The sequence below is a fragment of the Gopherus evgoodei genome, chromosome 2 (assembly GCF_007399415.2).
Source record: "Gopherus evgoodei ecotype Sinaloan lineage chromosome 2, rGopEvg1_v1.p, whole genome shotgun sequence".
Taxonomy (NCBI): Eukaryota; Metazoa; Chordata; order Testudines; family Testudinidae; genus Gopherus; species Gopherus evgoodei.
In genome coordinates this window covers 6,331,546-6,351,506 of record NC_044323.1, presented here as the reverse complement: position 1 = coordinate 6,351,506, position 19,961 = coordinate 6,331,546, and the positions used below count along the sequence as shown (strand labels likewise).

The window sequence follows — 19,961 nt, the reverse complement described above, 5'->3', positions numbered from 1 at the left end:
TAGTGTTCAATCTTTTTAGTCACTCCTCATAAGGAAGCTGTTCCGTATACCCTTGATCATGTTTTTGCCCTTATGTTAACCTTTTCCAGTTCCACAATATTCTTTTTGAGATGGGACAACTAGAACTGGACAGTATTCAGGATGTAGGCACACTGTGGATTTATACATTGGCATTAAGATATTTTCTGTCCCAGCCCTAGTAATTCCTACCATTGTTGCCTTTTTACCGCTGCTGTGCATTGGGCATATGTTTTCAGACAACTATCCATATAACTCCAACACTCCTCCACCCCATCAAGGGGTAACAGCTAATTTAGAACCCATCATTATATATGTATAATTGGGAGACCCGTTTGAATCCTTTCACCCCTTTTGGAAGAGAGGGGGAACTGAACCAGGCTCTCCTACACCCTAGGTCGGTGCTCCAACTACAGGGCTAAAAAAATATAAGATGGGTGATAGCAGCAGCCCCTCCCCCTGCCTTTTGTGCAGAGAAAGGAAGGCAGCGAATTCATTCACATCAGAAATGACTTAGGCAACTAAACTACCTGACTCCAGAGAATGGGTTGCTGTTTATGGATCATAGCATTAGGCACCTCTCTCCCCAACAGGAGTGGAACTTAGCACACATCTCTCTGGTCCGCATCGCCCCATGGCTAGCTTACAGGGCTCCCAGCTTAGCACGCTGGCTTTTGTAGATTGCATTCTAAGGTGCCCCCCCCCCATTGCAGAGGGAGCCTAGGTGCCTAACTCAGTTTCCTAGATCACAGCATGTTGCTTTGATTTTCCAGTCACTTAACCATCAGCTGCCAGGACACTCAGCATTGGAATGCCTGAGACCCTACAGGGAGCTGGGGCCTGGGCACCTAGGCAGCTACCACTCATTGATTTCCCATTGCAATGAAAAGAGTTAGGTAGAGGGTCTGGCCTCATGAGAGTTCAGAGTGTGTTCGGGGGAAAAGGGGAATGGCATCAGATCAGACTCAGCAGAGCTGGGACAGACCTATTAGATCATTAGTCCGTCCCCACCTACCAAGTCCAGGAAACATCATTGGAATAAAGAGCACGCTCAAATGAAAAATAAATATTGCAAGGGAGGGAGGGGGGAATTTCTTACCTGTCTTATTACTACTGTTGACTATTAAAAGGGGCAGATGGGGAAAAGGGAGAAGAAAGTTAATTTTTCATCTTTAGTGCTGTTTGTTGACCCTCTTCGGTTCCAGTAGCTGGCACACAAATTAGTTTCCTTTCCCTGCTCTCCTGCCTGAGGCCATAATGGCTTAGGCTGGGTTGCAGGGAAACATCTACACCCTGCTCTTTTCACTCAGCTTTCTTCTTTAAGCGACCAGCTTTGTACGTCACTCATTATTTCTGCAGTTCTCTTTTGGCTGGAACATACCAGAACCCTTGACCATGTCTCAAGGGACTTGTTCAGGGAAGCACTGGAATTTCTGCTTATCGATGAGGGGGATTTGTATAGTGGGATTAGTGCACGGTTTAGAGTTACCTGAACTGCTTACGGTGATGAGGGCTTCTGCTGTGCTGATATAGGTCAGGCAGAGATTAAACTCCCATCAGGCAATCTTTGCAATAGGGGAAAAGTTTGTGCGATCCCAGCACGGACAGCGTGGCCTGAAACACGGGATGGCCTCGTGAAATATCATTGGTGGAACTGTTGGTCCCTATATCATGGCTGTAATATCTCCCCTAGGACCCTGTAGCATTGGTTCCCAGAATCATCTTATGCTCACATCTCCCAGGGCACTCTCAAGGGAGAAGGAACACCAACCACAGAATAATACACATAGCCAAAGAGAAAGTCAGGCTGCACAAGCAAAAAAATAAAAGTAAATAAACAAAACCTTTAATTCATCACTCATAGGAGCATTAGGGTAGTCAGTGCTCATGTGTTTTTACTACCACCTCATTATCCCGAACCCTCCATGCTGCATTATTTCATAAGTGAGAAATTCCCCTCCTAAAACACACACAGTTCTTCTGGAATACAGAGATCACTCAGTTAAGACGCAGAGCTCTTCTGACTGCAGATTCAGGGCAATGACAGGAAAGCAGGATTTCAGTCCTCACTGTTCCTCTTAACAGTTTGAGTTGTTAGGGCCCAGCACAGATGATATTGCTAATTATTTTGGTGCCACGTGCCATTTAAAATTCCACCCCAATCCATGTTGGGATGAGCCTGAGAGGGAAAACTTTGGAATTAATGAACAGCCTCCCAGAAACGAGACTGAGCCAAGCTTCAGCTTTGAACATTGCTGTCAGATCACATGCAATTTTGGTGAGGAAATGGACATTAAAAGAACGTTACTATTCTACCATTCATGGTATGGGTGTAGGCAGTAGCGGAGAAGGGGGATAATCTGGGGAATGGTAGGTGCAACCACGACTCTTCCTTTTGGAAAACCATCAAGGAGAAAAGGTGTAAAATGGTTTGGCTCTTTCAGAATTAAGCTGGTTCTAGGATGTTCAATTTGAAGGGAAACCCTGAAGTTTCAAAGGCAGAGAGGTCTCAGAAACTGTTTTGACATTAAAAGGGGGCACTTTACTTTTCTTCCAGAAATAAAAGTGCTGCACAACCTGGAAAGAAATTCCCCAAAGAGTTGAACTTGAGAACACCCAAACTTTTCCACTGCTGCATTTATTCCGAACAAGATATATGACCATACCCCACAGTCTTTCATGGCAGGCAAGCGCAGAACAATTGCTCCCCTAGGAACTCCTTTGAGCCAGAAGAAGTCAGGACATGATTTTATTTCTTGGTAGATTAAGCAGGTCTCCAATTTTTTCAAGCAACCCCAACAGTTCACCTGACTAGGTCCTGGGCACGAGGACTGAGGTTTGGAGCAACCCAAGCCCTGCTGAAAGGAGCCCTAGCCAGCAGCAGCATCGAGATCAAGCAGAGAGACTCGCTGAGAATGTCAATCAACCATTCAAAGGAGCAGTGGCTCCAGCCACTGGCCTAATGGGAAGACAAAAGGGAAATAGTGGGAGCTTTCAATGCTCAGTGGAACATGGGAGGTTGGGGGGTTACCAGCATTAGCACCGTCCTCTCTCTGAGTTTGTTTTCAGCCCATCTCTTCTCTCAGTTGATCACTTCAGGCCAGTTGACGCCACTGCACACTTTAACCCATTTGTCTGTAGGAGGAAGGTCAAGTCAGGTCATACTAAGCAGTTTCCCTTTGCAGGTGGCATCTGGTGCAGTCAACCCAGGGATGGGAAGGGAGTATCCACCAAAAATGCTATGGAGGAGACTACTGCTTACAGTTTCACACGCTACATGCACTGATTGTGTCAGCATGAGCTGTATGTATGATCAAGCTATACAAATGAATTCAGAATAATTCTGCTCAGGAAATACAGTACAGGGACTTTCAGATTATCTGCCTGAAATCTCCATGCAATCCTAGAAGAGCCCTGGACGCTTTGGCATGCGCACACAAAGTGGCAGAAGCCCCAGCTAATATAAATATAAAGTTGTTTTTGCTTTTTGTTTTTTTTACTATAAATGTCGTAGTAACTCAGAAAGGGATCAGGCTAAAGGGAATGTCTCTCTTGGAACAGAATGCTGTGAAGCACGTTAGGAATGGCGGCCAAGCAGACTGAACTCAGGACTTCTTGGTTTCTTGGACCTTCTGGATTTCCTGCAAGCAGATGAAGAAAATGATTGATCATATATTGCTCTCTGTAAGTAATTCATAGTTTCATAGATTGTAAGGCCAAAAAGGATCATTATGATCATCTAGTCTGACCTCTGGCATAGAATAGGCCATAGAATTTCATCAAGTGACCCTTGCATCAAGCCCATATTTTATGGCTGAAATGGACTATACCATTTAGAAATACATCCAGTCTGAATTAAAAGAGACTTCACAAGATCCAACACATCTCTTGGTAAATTGTTCTAATGGTTGTCTCACTATCAGGGTTAAAAACGCATGCTTTGCTCCCTATCTGCATTTCATAGAATATCAGGGTTGAAAGGGACCTCAGGAGATCATCTAGTCCAACCCCCTTCTCAAAGCAGGACTAATCCCCAGACAGATTTTTACTCCAGTTCCCTGAATGGCCCCCTTAAGGATTGAATTTGTCTAGCTTCAGCTTCCAGCCATCAGATCTTGTTCTGCCTTTGTCTGGTTTGTCTTGTTCTGCTTTCTCCCATGTACTTATAGACCACGATCAAATCACCTCTTCACATCCTCTTTGTTAAAATAAATAGATTAACAATCTTAATTCTCTCACTGTAAGGCAGATTTTTCTGACCTTGCATCATTCTTGTAACTCTATTCCGAACCTTTTCAAATTTTTCAACATCCTCTCTGAAATGGTGACCACAGAACTGGATACAGAACTCCACAAGCAGAAGTAGCCCCACTGCCCTGCTCCTACTTGAAACTTCTGCTTATACATTCAAGGATCCCACTAGCCCTCTTAGCCACCGCACCACACTGGGAGCTTGTGTTGAGTGGGTTATCCACCAGGACCCCTATGTCCTTTTCAGAGGCCCTGCTTTCCAAGATACAGTTCTCCCAGCCTAACTGCCAAGCTTAAAGTTCTGCTCTTTGTTACATCACCCATGTTCAATCTTCAGAAGTAACTGCTTGGACAGCAGTCATGAAGGCAACAACTTGGTCCTGGCTTTGGGTGCATGAAGGTCACTGCATTTACTGATTACATTCTGACCGACGTCACTGTGCTTGGCCTAGTCCAACACTACAGAAGACAAGGCCCCTGCCTTGGCTAAACTTTTCCAAATAAGTCCTGGACCAGGAAAAAACATCTGCATACCAGAGTTCCCTCTTTAAGGCCCTGAGTCAGCAAGGTACTCCAGCAAATGCCTAACGTCAAGCATGGGAGTAGCACCCCATGGAAGCCGATGGGACTACTCATACTTAAAAAGTTCGATATGTGCTTGGACATCTCACTGAGTCAGGGCTATATCCCTAGCTACCACTTCGCCTTCTCTCGGAAACGGAACGTTTGTCAAGCATTTCCTTCTGATGCTCTCAGCTGACTCTCCATTTACAATGGCTTCAACCGTACCCCCAGCAGAGAAGCCCTAAATGACTTACCTCTGCAAGAATCTCCTTCAGTTCAGAATAGGCTTTTTGTAGATCATTATTGATGATGATCAGATCAAAAAGGCCAGGTTCATTACCTAGCGAATCAAACCAGGAGTTAAAACACAGAAAATGAACGTTGGCTCCTTTCAGCCACTGCTAATAATCTCCTCTGTCAAGCCATCCTTGTGAAGTAGTTTTTATAGGAGAGCATACTGTGTTCTACTTAGATCAAGTCTAGTCTTAAGATTGCATCAGGCTAAGAGCTGAAAACTACACAGGAGTCTCCCAGGTAAGAGGAGTGGATGTGGAAGATGGGATAGAACAAGGAAAGCATCAGCAATGTAAAGGCAGAAGTATAGTTTGATGAGACAACTCTAGGATTTTCCCTTTAAATAACTCTATGCACTAAAGGGCATGAGGTCAAGTGGGTAGAACACTAGCCTATGACTTGGGAGAACAGGGTTTAAGTCCCAGTTCCACCTCAGACTACCTGTGTGAATGTATTTACCTAGGAGCCCTAGTCATGGACTGGAACCCCCATCGTGCTAAGTGCTGTACAAACAGAACAAAAACAAAAAACCAGACTGTCAACTTGGGCAAGTCAGTCACCTCTCTATGCCTCAGTTCTCCCATCTGTCACATGGGGATAGCATCTCTTCCCTACCTCACAGGGGTGTTGAGAGGATAAATACAATACAGATTGTGAGGCACTCGGACACTACCCTGATGGGGGCCACGTAAGGACCTAAGATAGAAATAAGGGAAGCTGTTAAAAAGTGAAATTCACTTTACTTCATAATAAATAAATCTTGAAACTTAACCTAGTGCTCCCAGCCACCTGGAGTGCGTTAATAGCTGTCAAAGTATTTTTATGGTGTGGTTGGTACTGTTAAAAACAAAACAAAAAACCACAACAAGCCCCACTCACTCTACACAAACCCTGAAGCATTAAGAACAGGGTAATGCTGAACAGTACATCAGTGGCCCCAGTATCTCCTAGCAGCTTTGAGACTGAACTGCCCCATTCCCCTCGTGCCTGGGACTAAGGGCAGGGAGGACGTAACAGGAGTGGAGGCCAGGGATGGGAAGAACTGGTCTGGAGGAGTGAGGGGAGGTGGGAAGGGGCTAGGAGGTCCTCCCTGCTTGTCAGGGGGAGGGGATCTTTCCCATGGTGCTGTGCCAAGGGGTGAGGGAAGGGAGTCAGGGCTCCTGATCTTTCAGAAGGAGGGGGAAGGGACTGGATAGGATGATTTTCGCTGTTAGTGCCTACGGTTTTACGCGGACAATGGAAGTCTGAGGTGTTCCCAGTGCCTGTGAGATCTTTACAGCTGCAATTTCCATGCTAGTTTAAGTGGTGACATGGCCCCGCCTCTCCTTGGCAATCCAGGACAGTGAATCCCCTCTTCCCCTTGCAGTTAGCTCCCAGCTGCCAAATAGTCGTGGTCAGTTCATCTGGTCGGACCTTCCATAAACCCGAGACAGGGAGCTAGACATCTGTGTATGACAAGGCGCCAAAAACTCTGATGTGCTCTCCTCCTGCCTGGCCGCGGCCCCCAGTCCCCACTGGGGTTGTGCCTCTGCGAGCTTCCTGTACTTACTAAGTTCCATGTCTACGCGAGCTGTGTTCAGCCGCCTCTGTAGACTCTCTTCAGACTCCGTCCGTCTGTCACGCAGTCTCTTTTCCTATAGCCCAAAGACAACAAGTGTAAATGCACATTCCAAGCACCGTTTGGAGGAGAACAGTCAGCCCTGGCCCCCAAGCTCCATTACTGCCATCACAACCACCTTCAAAAGGCTCCAAGTCACAGTCATCATGTTTATGGCCAGAAACAACCATTGAATTGTCTAGCCTGATGTCCTGTAGATCACAGGCCCCCAACGCTACCCAGCACCCACACACTAAACCCAACAGCTGGAAGGAGACCAAAGTGTTACAGCCCACAGGAGACCAGACTGGCATGTGCCACAGGAAATCATTTCAAACACCCCCTCCCCGGCACATAGCTGTTTCTGGTGCCGGGTGACATGGTGCTGCCCGTTGGCCAGAGGGAATAGATCAAGAGGCCAGCTGTGGGTACTGGCCTTGATCAACAAAGCCGCATGCCTACCATGGGATGTAAGGAAGTATATCCTCACTTCAGCAAACAGTTAAGTGACTTGCCCTGGGCCATAATGCAAGTCTCTGTCCAAACTGGGATTTGACCTCAGGAACTCCCGGCTTCCAGCCCCGGGCTCAGGCCGCTGGACTATGCCGCTTCCTGCAATGCTGCTGCCAAGTGAACAGCCATGGAGGGATAAATGGCAGCTGTGAGGCGACACTTTGGAGCTGGTTTTGTGGCAGCAGCTCACAGCCTGGCCTTTCTTCATCTTAAGGAGGAACACCACTCACATCATGGACTTCAGGTAACAAAATAGAAGAAACAAAGTGGGGGAAGGATGGTCCTGTCAGAGTCGCTGGACTGGGACTCAGGAGATCTGGGTTCAATCTCTGACTCTGCCATAGACTCCCTGGATGACCTTGGGCAAGTCACTTTTATTCCTCTGTCTCAGTTCCCATCTATAAAGTTGGGGTGACAACTCTTCTCAACCCCACGGGGAAGCTGTGGGGATACATTCATTAATATGTGGGGCCACATGAGACCACAGATAAGAGTTCCATGGTCTTACCCCATGATATCAGCCTCATTAGGATTTACTGTAATAGATGGATATTGACGTACCCATAATACTAGAGAGCATCATAAACACACAAAAAGCTTTCCTAAACATGGACTGAGGCAGGCCATGCCCTAAGGACAGGGGTGGGCAAACTTTTTGGCCCAAAGACCACATCGGGGTTTCAAACTGTATGGAGGGCTGGGTAGGGAAGGCTGTGCCTCCCCAAACAGCCTGGCCCCTGCCCCCTATCCCCCCCTGTTCCGCCCCCCTCAGAACCCTCAACTCATCCAACCCCACCTGCTCCTTGTCCCCTGACCGGCCCCTCCTGGGACTCCCCACCCCTAACCGTCCTCCTGGGACCCCACCCCCTATCCAACCCTGACTCCTTGACTGCCCTGCCCCCTATCCACACCCTCGCCCACTGGGACTCCCACATCTATCCAACCCCCCTCCCCCGTTCTCCATCCTCTGACTTCCCCCCCAGAACCTCCATCCATCCAACCACCCTTTGCTCCCTGGGACCTCCCACTCCCCACTTCCTTATCATGCTGGAGCCAGTCACGCCACCGCGCTGCACGGCAGGAGCAGTGGACCAGAGTGCTGGCAGTGCGGCGAGGTAAGGCTGCGGGGGACGGGGGACAGTAAGGGAGGGACCAGCGGCTAGCATCCCCAGCTAGGAGCTCAGGGGCTGGGAAGAATGGTCCTGTGGGCCACCAGCTCAGGGGCCAGGCAGCATGGTCCTGCGGGCCAGATGTGGCCCGCGGGCCGTAGTTTGCCCACCTCTGCCTAAGAAGCTTGCAAACTAACATCAACACAGCTTCAAGCAGAAGCAGACGCTGAGACACATGGCAGATGGGAAGATCAGACAATGAAGAGGATCTGAGAGAAGCAAAGGAAGGAGCATGGGAGATGGAGCCTTTTAAAGAGAAGGCTGAGCGTCCACAAAGCCAACACAAGGAGCAGGGAGGAGAGAGGATAAGGAGAGGTTTGATCAAAATCCATTACCTGTTTTGTGGATTATATAGTAAATTGATCAATGGAGGGGAGGCAGGAAATTTTCATCACTTCACGGAATTCATCCATTAATTGGATCACTCACCAAGACTTCTATGGATGGAGCCTGGACGGAGATGTAGATCGGCTTCAGGTCAGTTTTCTTAATGTTCTTGACGCCCTGCAAGTCGATATCCAGGATGCAGATCTGGTTCTGTGCCTGCACGGCCTGCACTGCAGCTTTACTGGGGGGAAGGGAGAGAACAAGTCGGTTACTGGACACTGGGGTGGGGATGCCATGCAGGGAGACCCAGGGAACCTTACCTATCTACTCCTTGTGCATTAAGAACTGTTCACAATCTATGCTGCACCACTGACGTTCTCTTTTGCACTGATATTTCCCAGCCCCTGTCCCTAGAGGTGTCTCCCACATGGTCACAAGAGGGAGGTGAGTGAACTAGAAGTGGAGATTTCAGAAATGGAGGCAGTGTAGCCTAGTGGATAGGGCATAATACGAGGGATGCAGGAGACCCTGGTCCAATTCCTAGCTTACCCTGCTGGGAGAGCTTGGACAAGTCACTTCTCTCTTTGCCTCAGCTTCCCCAGCTGTAAAATTGGAATAATGATACTGACCACCTTTGGAAAGCATTTTGAGAGCTACAGATAGAAGTGCTATAACACAGCCAGGCATCATGATTTGTCCCTATCTCCTCCTGGGAAACTGCAGCAGTTCTGGTCTGCTAAGGGACTTGATCACAGCTCCTTGGATTCAACAGGAGGGGGTGGCTAGCAGGACTCACTGACTGGTCCCCAACTCCAGATTTCCTCCACCCTTTTCCAAGAGGGACTGCCTATGTTGGCCTACAGGGCAAACTGGAAGGCCTAGCTATTCTCCCAGGCTTGCCCTGATCATAACATAAGAACATAAGAACGGCCGTACTGGGTCAGACCAAAGGTCCATCTAGCCCAGTATCTGTCTACCAACAGTGGCCAATGCCAGGTGCTCCAGAGGGAGTGAACCTAACAGGCAATGATAAAGTGATCTCTCTCCTGCCATCCATCTCCATTCTCTGATGAACAGAGGCTAGGGACACCATTCTTTACCCTTCCTGGCTAATAGCCATTTATGGACTTAGCCACCATGAATTTATCCAGTTCCCTTTTAAACATTGTTATAGTCCTAGCCTTCACAACTTCCTCAGGTAAGGAGTTCCACAAGTTGACTGTGCGCTGTGTGAAGAAGAACTTCCTTTTATTTGTTTTAAACCTGCTATCTATTAATTTCATTTGGTGACCCCTAGTTCTTGTATTATGGGAACAAGTAAATAACTTTTCCTTATCCACTTTCTCTACATCACTCATGATTTTATATACCTCTATCATATCCCCTCTTAGGCTCCTCTTTTCCAAGCTGAAGAGGCCTAGCCTCTTTAATCGTTCCTCATATGGGACCCTCTCCAACCCCCTAATCATTTTAGTTGCCCTTTTCTGAACCTTTTCTAGTGCTAGAATATCTTTTTTGAGGTGAGGAGACCACATCTGTACACAATATTCGAGATGTGGGCGTACCATGAATTTATATAAGGGCAATAATATATTCTCAGTCTTATTCTCTATCCCCTTTTTAATGATTCCTAACATCCTGTTTGCTTTTTTGACCGCCTCTGTGCACTGTGTGGACATCTTCAGAGAACTATTCACGATGACGCCAAGATCTTTTTCCCGACTCGATGTAGCTAAATTAGCCCCCATCATATTGTATGTATAGTTGGGGTATAGGGGGGCCGGGGTGAGGGAATAAATTGTTCACAAGGGGCTGGCAAAGCGGGAGGAGTTTTATGGTGGGCACTGGAGAATTAGATTTTGTGGGCTGAGACCACAGAATCTGACATATTCTTACAAAACCATATTGGTGCCTAGAGCTTCACACAAGTGCATATTGCTACATCAAGATAAATTAAGTGTGTGAAAATGGCTTACAAGATGGCATTGCAATCCACTGAGGTAAATACAGAGCATCTTAGTTACAGGCTAGCAATGACATCATTCCTTTGAAGAGGCTCAAACGCCAAAGCCCCTACAAATCCCTAAGGACTACAAGGGTGGCAACATCAGAAATAAGGTATAACACAATCCAATGGCTGGAAGTTGAAACTATACAAACTCAGACAGTAAATAAGGCACAGATTTTTAACAGTGAAAGTAATTAACTGGCGGAACCATTTACCCAGGGTTGTTATGATTGTTCATCACTGACAATTTTTAAATCATGACAATGTTTTTTCTAACAGATTTGCTATAGGAATTATTTTTGGGGGAAGTTCTGGCCTGTGTTACACAGGCCGTCAGAGTAGATGATCACAGTGGCCTTCTTCTGGCCCGGGAATCTATGACTTTGGACTAAGGAGGAAAAGCCACTGAACAAGGTTACTTCTCTACAAGAGGTCACAAGTTTCCATACTAATAAATTCTCTTGAAGAGTACAGTATCCTTCATAGCATTTGCCAGTCTTGGAAGATACCAAGTTAAGAAGATGAGCATAAAAATATTTTTCCTTTGGACTGGCAAAGATAATCATATGCTTTCCCCACTGTGGGCTGAATCTGATATGCCTTGCCCTTCCCTCCGAATGCTTTCTATGATCCTCTTAGAACAAACTAACATCTAAAGAGCAGTGACTCCAATTATCTGAATGCTGTAATAAATGGGTGTTAGCTCCCTCGGGCAGGGACCATCTTCTTCTTCTGGGTTTGTACAGCTCCTAGCACAATGGGGTTCTGGTCTGTAGCTGGGGCTCCTGGGCACTCATGTACTACAAAGGATAAAGAATAAGAAGAGAAAACCTGAGAAAATGTTTTGAGGTTTAATTAGTTAAACTAAGTGGCCACATGGTGGCAACAGAGGACAAGAGAAAGAGTAGTTCTTTAGAGAAGGCTTTCCATACTCTCAGGCAGAAGTTAAGCTGTAACTCCTCTTGCAAACCTTCCAGGGTGACCAGACTGCAAGTGTGAAAAATCGGGATGGGGGTGGGGGGTAATAGGACCCCATATTAAAAAAAGCCCCAAATATCAGGACTGTCCCTATAAAATCGGGACATCTGGTCACCCTAGAACCTTCGCCCCCACCCAACTGTGATCACAGGCCCTCCCCACAGGTGCTCATAGAATCCTAGAAATGTAGGGCTGGAAGGGACCTCAAGAGGTCTGCTAGTCCAGTGCGCTATCTGATTACAAGCTGAGTGTGGACAGACATATACTCTGCTCGTATGACAGCAGTTGCTATAGTGTGTGTGTGTGACCAAGCATTTCTTTTGTCAGTATCTGTCTGTGCAGCAGACCCTTTTTATGTAAAAGTGACCCATGGTGATAAAATTCAGATAGGTGCCAAAATGCAGCCTATATTCTCCTGAATTGTTATAGTAAGAATAATTCTCCCAGTTCTAATCAGTAACATGCTTACTGCCTATGAACTTCATGACTTAAATGGAACCTGACCAAAAAAAACCCCAAACAGCTGACCTTTCAGTAGACGGGCTAATGTTCTGTCCATATTTTGATTCTCAGTTACATGGCAAAACTGTCAGGACAGCACTAGAGACAAGATGAGACTAAACAACCTCTAAGGGACGGGTGTGGCTGTTTGCTTTTGTCCCCGCATTGTCTATGTGCTGTAACCTCCTCTCCCTGGGTGTACGGTTTGGATGCGAACCATCATACTCTCCCTTACCTGGGCTACTGCTACCATGGATTGCCTGCCCATCTGTCCACTTCTCCTACCACTGTGTCTTTGCCTCCTTCCCTGCTGCCTCTTACACATGGGACATCTCCCTGAACGGATCTGCTCAGTCCCTACCCCCTCCTCCTCTCCCAAACCCTCCCCCAAGACCCTCTTCTGCCACAACACTGAAGGATAGTATCCAATTAGGACAGTGAAGCCGCGGCTGCCCACAGCAGCATCGAGGAGATGAGCTCACTCCAGACAGATGTGGGGCATGATTCCTAGGGAATACTGTTTCTCGAGCTGTGGTGTCCCCTTGGCCAAGGATATCGTGGTGGAAGCAAGGCCTCCCTAACAGAGCTCTGATTCCACCGAGAGCAGTGAAATCCATTAGCACTGTGGTTCCCAACTTGCTCTGAGTGGAAGACCTCACCTCTAACCCATCTGCACCTGGGATTCTCCACCACGGTGTTCCCTAATTGTCAGCGTGCTTGCTATGGCAAGAGCACTGGAGTGGGACTCAGAAGTCCTGGGTTTTACACGGAGCTCTGGGTGACCTTCAGGAAGACATTTCTTCTCTCTACGCCTCAGCTTCCCCATCATTAAAATGAGGATAATGATTCCAATCTTCTTGGGAATGCTTTTTGAGACCTATGGATGGAAGAGTGCTATATAAGAGCACTTTTTTAAAATCATCATCTGTTTCCTGTCTGTTTTCCCCTTTCTCTCCCCCCAACTTTTTCCACCTCCTCCTCCTGTCTCTCATTTTACTTGGGTATTATTTTTCCATTCTTATTCTTGTCCTTTGCCCTGCTCATTTCTCCCACTAACTCCCACCCAATTCTCTCCCCCCCCTTCTTCTTTCGGCTCCCTTTCCCCCATCCACCAGCACTTTCCATGCCACAGAGATGGAGGGAGCAGCACTGTATAGCTCAGGGGTAGGCAACCTATGGCAAGTGTGACGAAGGCGGCACGCAAGCTGCTTTTCAGTGGCACTCACACTGCCCAGGTACCGGCCACCGGTCCGCGGGGCTCTGCATTTTAATTTAATTTTAAATGAAACTTCTAAATATTTTGAAACCTTATTTACTTTACATACAACAATAGTTTAGTTATATATTATAGACTTCTAGAAAGAGACCTTCTAAAAAGGTTTAAATGTATGACTGGCACGCGAAACCTTCAATTGGAGTGAATAAGTGAAGACTTTGCACAGAACTTCTGAAAGGTGGCTGACCCCTGGTATAGCTCCACCTAAGTTTAAGCCTGGAGGACAAACCTCATCTCAGGTTGAAGGAACCCTGCAGTGTTGTCCCAGCTGGGGAATGGAGGAAAAGAGGAGAGAGTTAGTTCTGTTTCTTTTTTAGCAGGTTTGCAGAGATTACTGCCATGATTTCAGAATGACAGACCTCACATCCAGAAGTCTCACCTCAAGCCACACGTACTGATCACAGACACATACAGGCAAGACAAGATCCTACTCCATAAATGGAGAGGAAGGATGGCCCAGCGGTGAGGGTGGTAGCCTGGGACTTGCAAGACTTGGGTTCAACTCCCTGCTGCAACACACACTTCTTGTGTGACTTCGGGCAAGCCATCTGGCCTCTCTGAGCCTCAGTTCCCTACCCACAAAACAGTGATAATAGCCCTTCCCTTCCTCCCAGGGATGCAGTGAGGATACATACATTAAAGATGGTGAGGTGCTCAGATGCTACGGTGATGGTGGCCCTATGAATACCTAAGATAGATGGAAAAAGGGGGACACTTTCCTCTTCCCAGAATTGTTTTAACAAGATGGAGCAGGAAGCTGGAGTTAGGAACAGATTTAACAAGACCCCTCCTGCTGCAGCAGGTAACACAAGTCCTGGCTTTCAAAGTTATTCTTGGGATTTCCACATTAATCCTGTCCTAAAGCCTTTAAACCCACCTTATCATCATCGCTGCAAACACTATACAAACACGGAGATCTACGAGCTTTGTGCCTTGCACATCGATCTCACTGACTGTGCTGGATTGCAGTTCTCCTTTCCTCCCCCCCAAACTGCAGAAGATGTTAGCGACCAGAGCTATGGCTTCGACTGGTTTCTGTCACAAATCCACAAAAATTGCTCTAACACTAAGCGTGCAAAGACTCTCCCCTCCCCCCTCCGATTTAAGCACATGAGATCTCCCAGGTGCTGTCTCTTCCACTTCTAGCGATTTCTCAGCACCTCACATTACTGGACCCTACAGTGGCAAAGATCCTGGTCACAGTTCTCCAGAGGGACTACTGAGTATGGGTGCCGAACCTGAGGCATCTAACAAGGGCCTGATTCTCAGAGAGGGGTGCTCAGCACTTTCTGGAACACTGGCTCCTTTAAATGGTCTCCAGTTAAGCATCCAGAACCATCACTCTGAAAAATCTTAGCCCTTGTGATCAGAGAAGCAGTGTCTCTGGGTGAGTTTGTTTTCCAAAATGACTGACACCTCCTGGAGTAAACTAATTTCTCTTTGGTTCAGGTTCTTATATCTTTCCCATCATCAAAAAGTCTTGGAAAAAGCATGTTAGCTTTCAGTCACAAAAGGATTAGATCTCTTGGATATGGCCTTAAATCCTCTGTTTTCTTCTACCACACTTTTAGTAAGCCTTCAGGGTTTTCCTAATTTCCTCGGTTAACATTTCCCCTCTCTGCCAGCATGGTGTGAGCACTAGCTGGCTGCAGCTTAAAGAAGGCTGCGTTTCAGGATTGCTTTTATTGCTTTGGGATGAAAGGTGTTCTTGAAAAAGACAATATTGTATGAAGAATGGCATCACTATGTTTCAGGGCATAAGCTAGTGGGGCAGGGGCAGGAAGAAACTTGTATCCACTGCACAGCATTAGCTGTTGCTGGAGACAGACTAATGCTTCACCTAAACTGGTGAAATATAGTCACTTATTTCAGTACTGGGCAATCCTTGCATTCATAAGATGGCCACAGGTGTGCAGTAGAAATGAACCTACAAATATCTGGTAAAGCAAAGCAGCTGTCTTTGGATTTAAAATATCTGCTCCTAAATGTATACAGGTGGGCAAAGCAGAGTGCATAAAGGGTGGCAATATCTAAGGAGAAAAGATGAAGGGGAAAATTCAGACTCCGCATAAGCAGCTAAATGAGCAGCAACAGAGTTGCACTCACTTACACCAGGCTTGAATCTGGCCCTAGGTCTGCACTGAAGCCTGAGCTATTTCAGAATCACAGAATATCAAGGTTGGAAGGGACCTCAGGAGGTCATCTCCTGCTCAAAACAGGACCAATCCCCAACTGAATCATCCCAGTCAGGGCTTTCTCAAGCCTGACCTTAAAAACCTTTAAGGAAGGAGATTCCACCACTCCCTAGGTAACCCATTCCAGTGCCTCACCACTCTCTGAGTGAAAAAAGTTTTTCCTAATATCCAACCTAAACCTCCCCTACTGCAACTTGAGACCATTACTCCTTGTTCTGTCATCAGGTACCACTGAGAACAGTCTAGATCCATCCTCTTGGAACCTCCTTCCAGGCAGTTGAAAGCAGCTATCAAATCTCCCCTCATTCTTCTCTTCTGCAGACTAAACAATCCCAGTTCCCTCAGCCTCTCTTCATAAGTCATGTGCTCCAGCCCCTAATCATTTTTGTTGCCCTCCGTTGGACTCCCTCCAACCTTTCCACATCCTTCTTGTAATGTGGGGCCCAAAACTAGACAATACTCCAGATGAGGCCTCACCAATGTTGATCTGCTGGCAACACTCCTACTTATACAGCCCAAAATGCCATTAGTCTTCTTGGCAACAAGGCCACACTGCCGACTCATATCCAGCTTCTTGTCCACTGTAACCCCTAGGTCCTTTTCTGCCGAACTGCTGCCTAGGCATTCGGTCCCTAGTCTGTAGCAGTGCATGGGACTATTCTGTCCTAAATTCAGGACTCTGGGAATAGTTTGGAAATAAGTTTATGTCTATATAAAGGTTGCCACTAGATGATTTAAATCTTCAAGAAAGTTAGAGGGAGGGAATGGAAGTATTCTACAGAAGGAGAAGGCCCTTATATTGCCCGTGGTCAAGTTTAATGATCTCAACACTGAGTCACATTCAAAGTTGTTGGATGAAAAGGCCTGTGCTCAACCCAGCTGTGAATAGCCCCTTTCTGCACTAGCAGTTCCTGGGATTTTGTCATTCAGATATCAGACTCATGCTTTTGCTTGTGTTATATTTTGCGTTTGTACAGCACCTAGCAAAATGTGGTCCTGGTCCAGATGCTCCAGCAGCACAACCAAACAGTAATATCGCTGAGCATTTCCAGGACCTGCAAAAGGCTGGATCCTGAACAACGGTAACTTCACTGACAACTGTGCGCGCTCATACTGCTTAGGGTCAGGCCCTAAATAGTCTGACGGATTATGTCTGGAGCATTTCTGGGGGAATGGAGAAAACAAACCTTAGTCTCTATGATGGGAAAACCTGAGGGGAAATGTGTTACTATTACAAAGCACCTTTGATTCTGAAGTGTGCCTAAACAAACACCAGTATAGCGTACGTAGAGGACATACTTCCCCATTGCTAAGTTGAAGTTGCCTCTGGGGTGCATCACGGCAGCTGTATAGCAGGGCACATTAACGTGATGTAACAGATTAGGACAGGAAGGGAAGAATACTTCGTTTAATTCAGGATTTCTTACCCTGTGGGTCAGGACCCACAATTGGGTCGTCAGAATGTTTCAAGGGGTCGCGTGGCAGCTCCTGTCCCATGGAGCTGGCTGGGCTTGCCTCCCTGATCCAGTTACTACAACCTCTAGGGTCCCAGACCTACTCAGGCTTAGCCCAGCTGTCATGATGACGGGAGTGCAGGTGGGCTAAATTTGAGTGAGTGGCACTGTAATCCCATGAGCCAGGTCACAACTCCATTCACACAAATTTGGTTCAGTCAAGGGGGGCAGGGCCAAATCTGAGCAACGCTGCAACCCCATAGGTTGCAACGCCCAGAGCAGACAGCCAAGCCCCGCTAGCCCCATAGCACAGGAAATGCCATTGTGGGGTGAGTGACAGACAGGACCCAGCCACCCATTCCTCCCAGGGGCAAGATCTGACCAAAACCACCCAAGGACCTCCAACCCCCTGACTCAGAGGGAAGAGCCCCAGCTAGTCACTAACACCTGACCACAGAATTCTTCCAGAAAAGCATTGTGTGCGCAACTTTGCTAGTGCAGGAGATTGAAACAGGATGGCAGAACACGGTGGTACAGTCAGATCTCTTCACAATCACCTCCTCCATAGAGGGGAAAAAACAGAATTCCTGTTTTACTGGCTTCTCCTGCTCTTCCTGTCCATACCAGCTCAGCTCACTATCTTTTCCCCAGTTCCTTCTCCATTGTTCCCCTTCTCCTCCCTATCATGACATTTTAGTCAGAAAAGAGTTAAATTAACATCAAAGAGCAAAAAATAAACTCTGCATTTCACTCTGTAATGGCATTTTTCTTTTAATCTTTAGCTGGTAACTCATGTATGAGCAGACAGGGTCCTAAAAGTTCACACCGATCACACCCAACTGAGTGCCACATCTTCGTCTGTCCCATGCCCAATGTCTCCCCTGGCAGAGGAGTTTGTGTTACACTCTCCTGACCAAACAACAGCCATTGCCATTTGAGGCTGGTAAGCTCAGCTTGCTCCCTGAGAGGTACCCCAGAAGAGGGAATGCCTGGATTAAATCGAAAATCTTGTTCAAAGGCCAACTCCCCTTAGCAGTTTGAATCCATGGATTCAAGAGGCTTGAAATTGGTTTCTCCTTCAAGTGAGTTGGAAGGTTTCTAACAGCTGAGATCGAAGGTCAAGATTACGTGTTCCTCCTGAGCAAGCCAGTGACATCACAAATGCTAGAGTAAAGCAGGAAGCGGCCTTCCTTATGTTGCCTTAGGTAAATAACGTCTAACCTTTCAAGAGACACAGAAACTAGAAGTGAAGTGTAGGCAGTTAATGTAAAGTGAGAGAAAATTATTTTCATTTGTTTTTAAAATGTATTGATCTGTAATTTTATATTCTGATAATGCACTCAGAAGTTTAGGATTAATTTTTTAAAAGTGATGTGATTTTTGTTGCCCCACATTTTGAGACACTTGAAAGGGGCTGATTTTCAAAACATGCTGAGCACTCGACCTCTAAAAGGCAGGTCTCCTTAAACTGTCACGTTTGGCCCCCAAAATCACAAGTTGTTTTGGAAATTTAGACTTTTTTGCATGTATTTTTAAAGCATTTCCATTCACCCTTAAGGGGTATTCACAATTTTAAAATCCTCTCATTCTATTACTGATTTGGTATCTTAGAAAACAATTGCACTTATTTTACTTTTGCCATTCGGATCCAACCTGGGCTGTAATAATTGTCAGAGATTTTGTGTTAAGATATCTGACTTTTAATTTATATTGCAGCTTACTTAGTGTTTCATTGATGATCACTTTTATGCCAGTAGCAATGCTATTTTAAAATCCACTTTACACTTAAATCCTAATGGCAGGTGCTAAAACCAGAGAGAATTTATTAATTTGTAAGAGTTACTGTACCAGACTGAGTCATGTGTCACTTGCTTTCACCACTGATCTGATCATACTCAGGCCTTTGGATAACACAGGGAGTGAATGCGGAATCTAAGTCCCATTTTGTTTAATTAATCTTTGTAGAGCACTTTGAAGGTGAAGAGCATTATAAACATTCTGTATGAGTGAAATCTCCCTCTGTGAAGGGCCAGCGTGAGTACTATGAACCATCTCGCACTCAAATCTTGGGGCTTAAGCAAAATTTGAGTGTTGCACACCCCTGATACTGACTTTTTGCACAAGGGTGAATGTCACCAATTACTAGTGACAGAATAAAATTAATAGCAGACATGCTGCAAGAGTTAAAAGCTTAGACTAGGGAGAGAATAGTGTCATGGCAAGTTAAAATATTTCCCCATCATCTCAGGGCAATCCGTAGTCACATGAGCTATTGGGTACAGTGTAACAGTTACATACCTTGTTCCATACATGTTTCCAGAGAACTCCGCATGCTCAATGAATTCACCAGCATCAATTTCTTTCTGCATTTGTTCTCTGGTCACAAAGTGGTACTCTGGATCCAGCAATATTGAAAAACAATCTACATCAGTGTGCAGCTTTCATCGGACTTAGAACAAGATAAAGGCTCAAGGCCACGTGTACACATTTGGAGACTTAAAATGTACTGAAGCACCTAAATGCCTATGTTAGGCAACTAAATGCTTATTTAGGTAACTAGTTTTCAGGCACTCAAATTAAAAAATTTGGCCCTTGGTTAACACATACAGAAACACAATGGACCCCCGCACCCCGCTCATGATATTTAGTTATCTCCAATGCATCTTTAATAATAGGCCGGATATACTGTTGCTGCTGCTAACATTGCTTCTTCTACTCTCCAGATCTCCAGTGGCCTCTCTCATTACAGTGCCATGCTTACAACGCGCTACAGTAGTAGATGAGAAGTCATTTCAGCCCAAGTGCTTCTATTTTTA

General features: G+C 46.2%; 1 protein-coding gene across 3 annotated transcripts in view; it reads right to left on the bottom strand.

Annotated features, from left to right (window-relative positions):
- Positions 1-1,842: 1,842 nt before the first annotated feature.
- GUK1 (guanylate kinase 1) overlaps positions 1,843-19,961 on the bottom strand; it is a 43,875-nt gene continuing 25,756 nt past the window's right edge. For all 3 annotated transcript variants that reach the window (XM_030549872.1, XM_030549873.1, XM_030549874.1), the window contains exons 4-8: positions 19,444-19,540; positions 8,836-8,974; positions 6,677-6,761; positions 5,088-5,173; positions 1,843-3,659 (exon numbers count right to left, since the gene is read on the bottom strand). In XM_030549872.1, the coding sequence (XP_030405732.1) occupies positions 3,624-3,659; positions 5,088-5,173; positions 6,677-6,761; positions 8,836-8,974; positions 19,444-19,540 (443 nt within the window). In that variant the 3' untranslated portion in view covers positions 1,843-3,623. The remainder of the gene's footprint in view (positions 3,660-5,087; positions 5,174-6,676; positions 6,762-8,835; positions 8,975-19,443; positions 19,541-19,961) is intronic.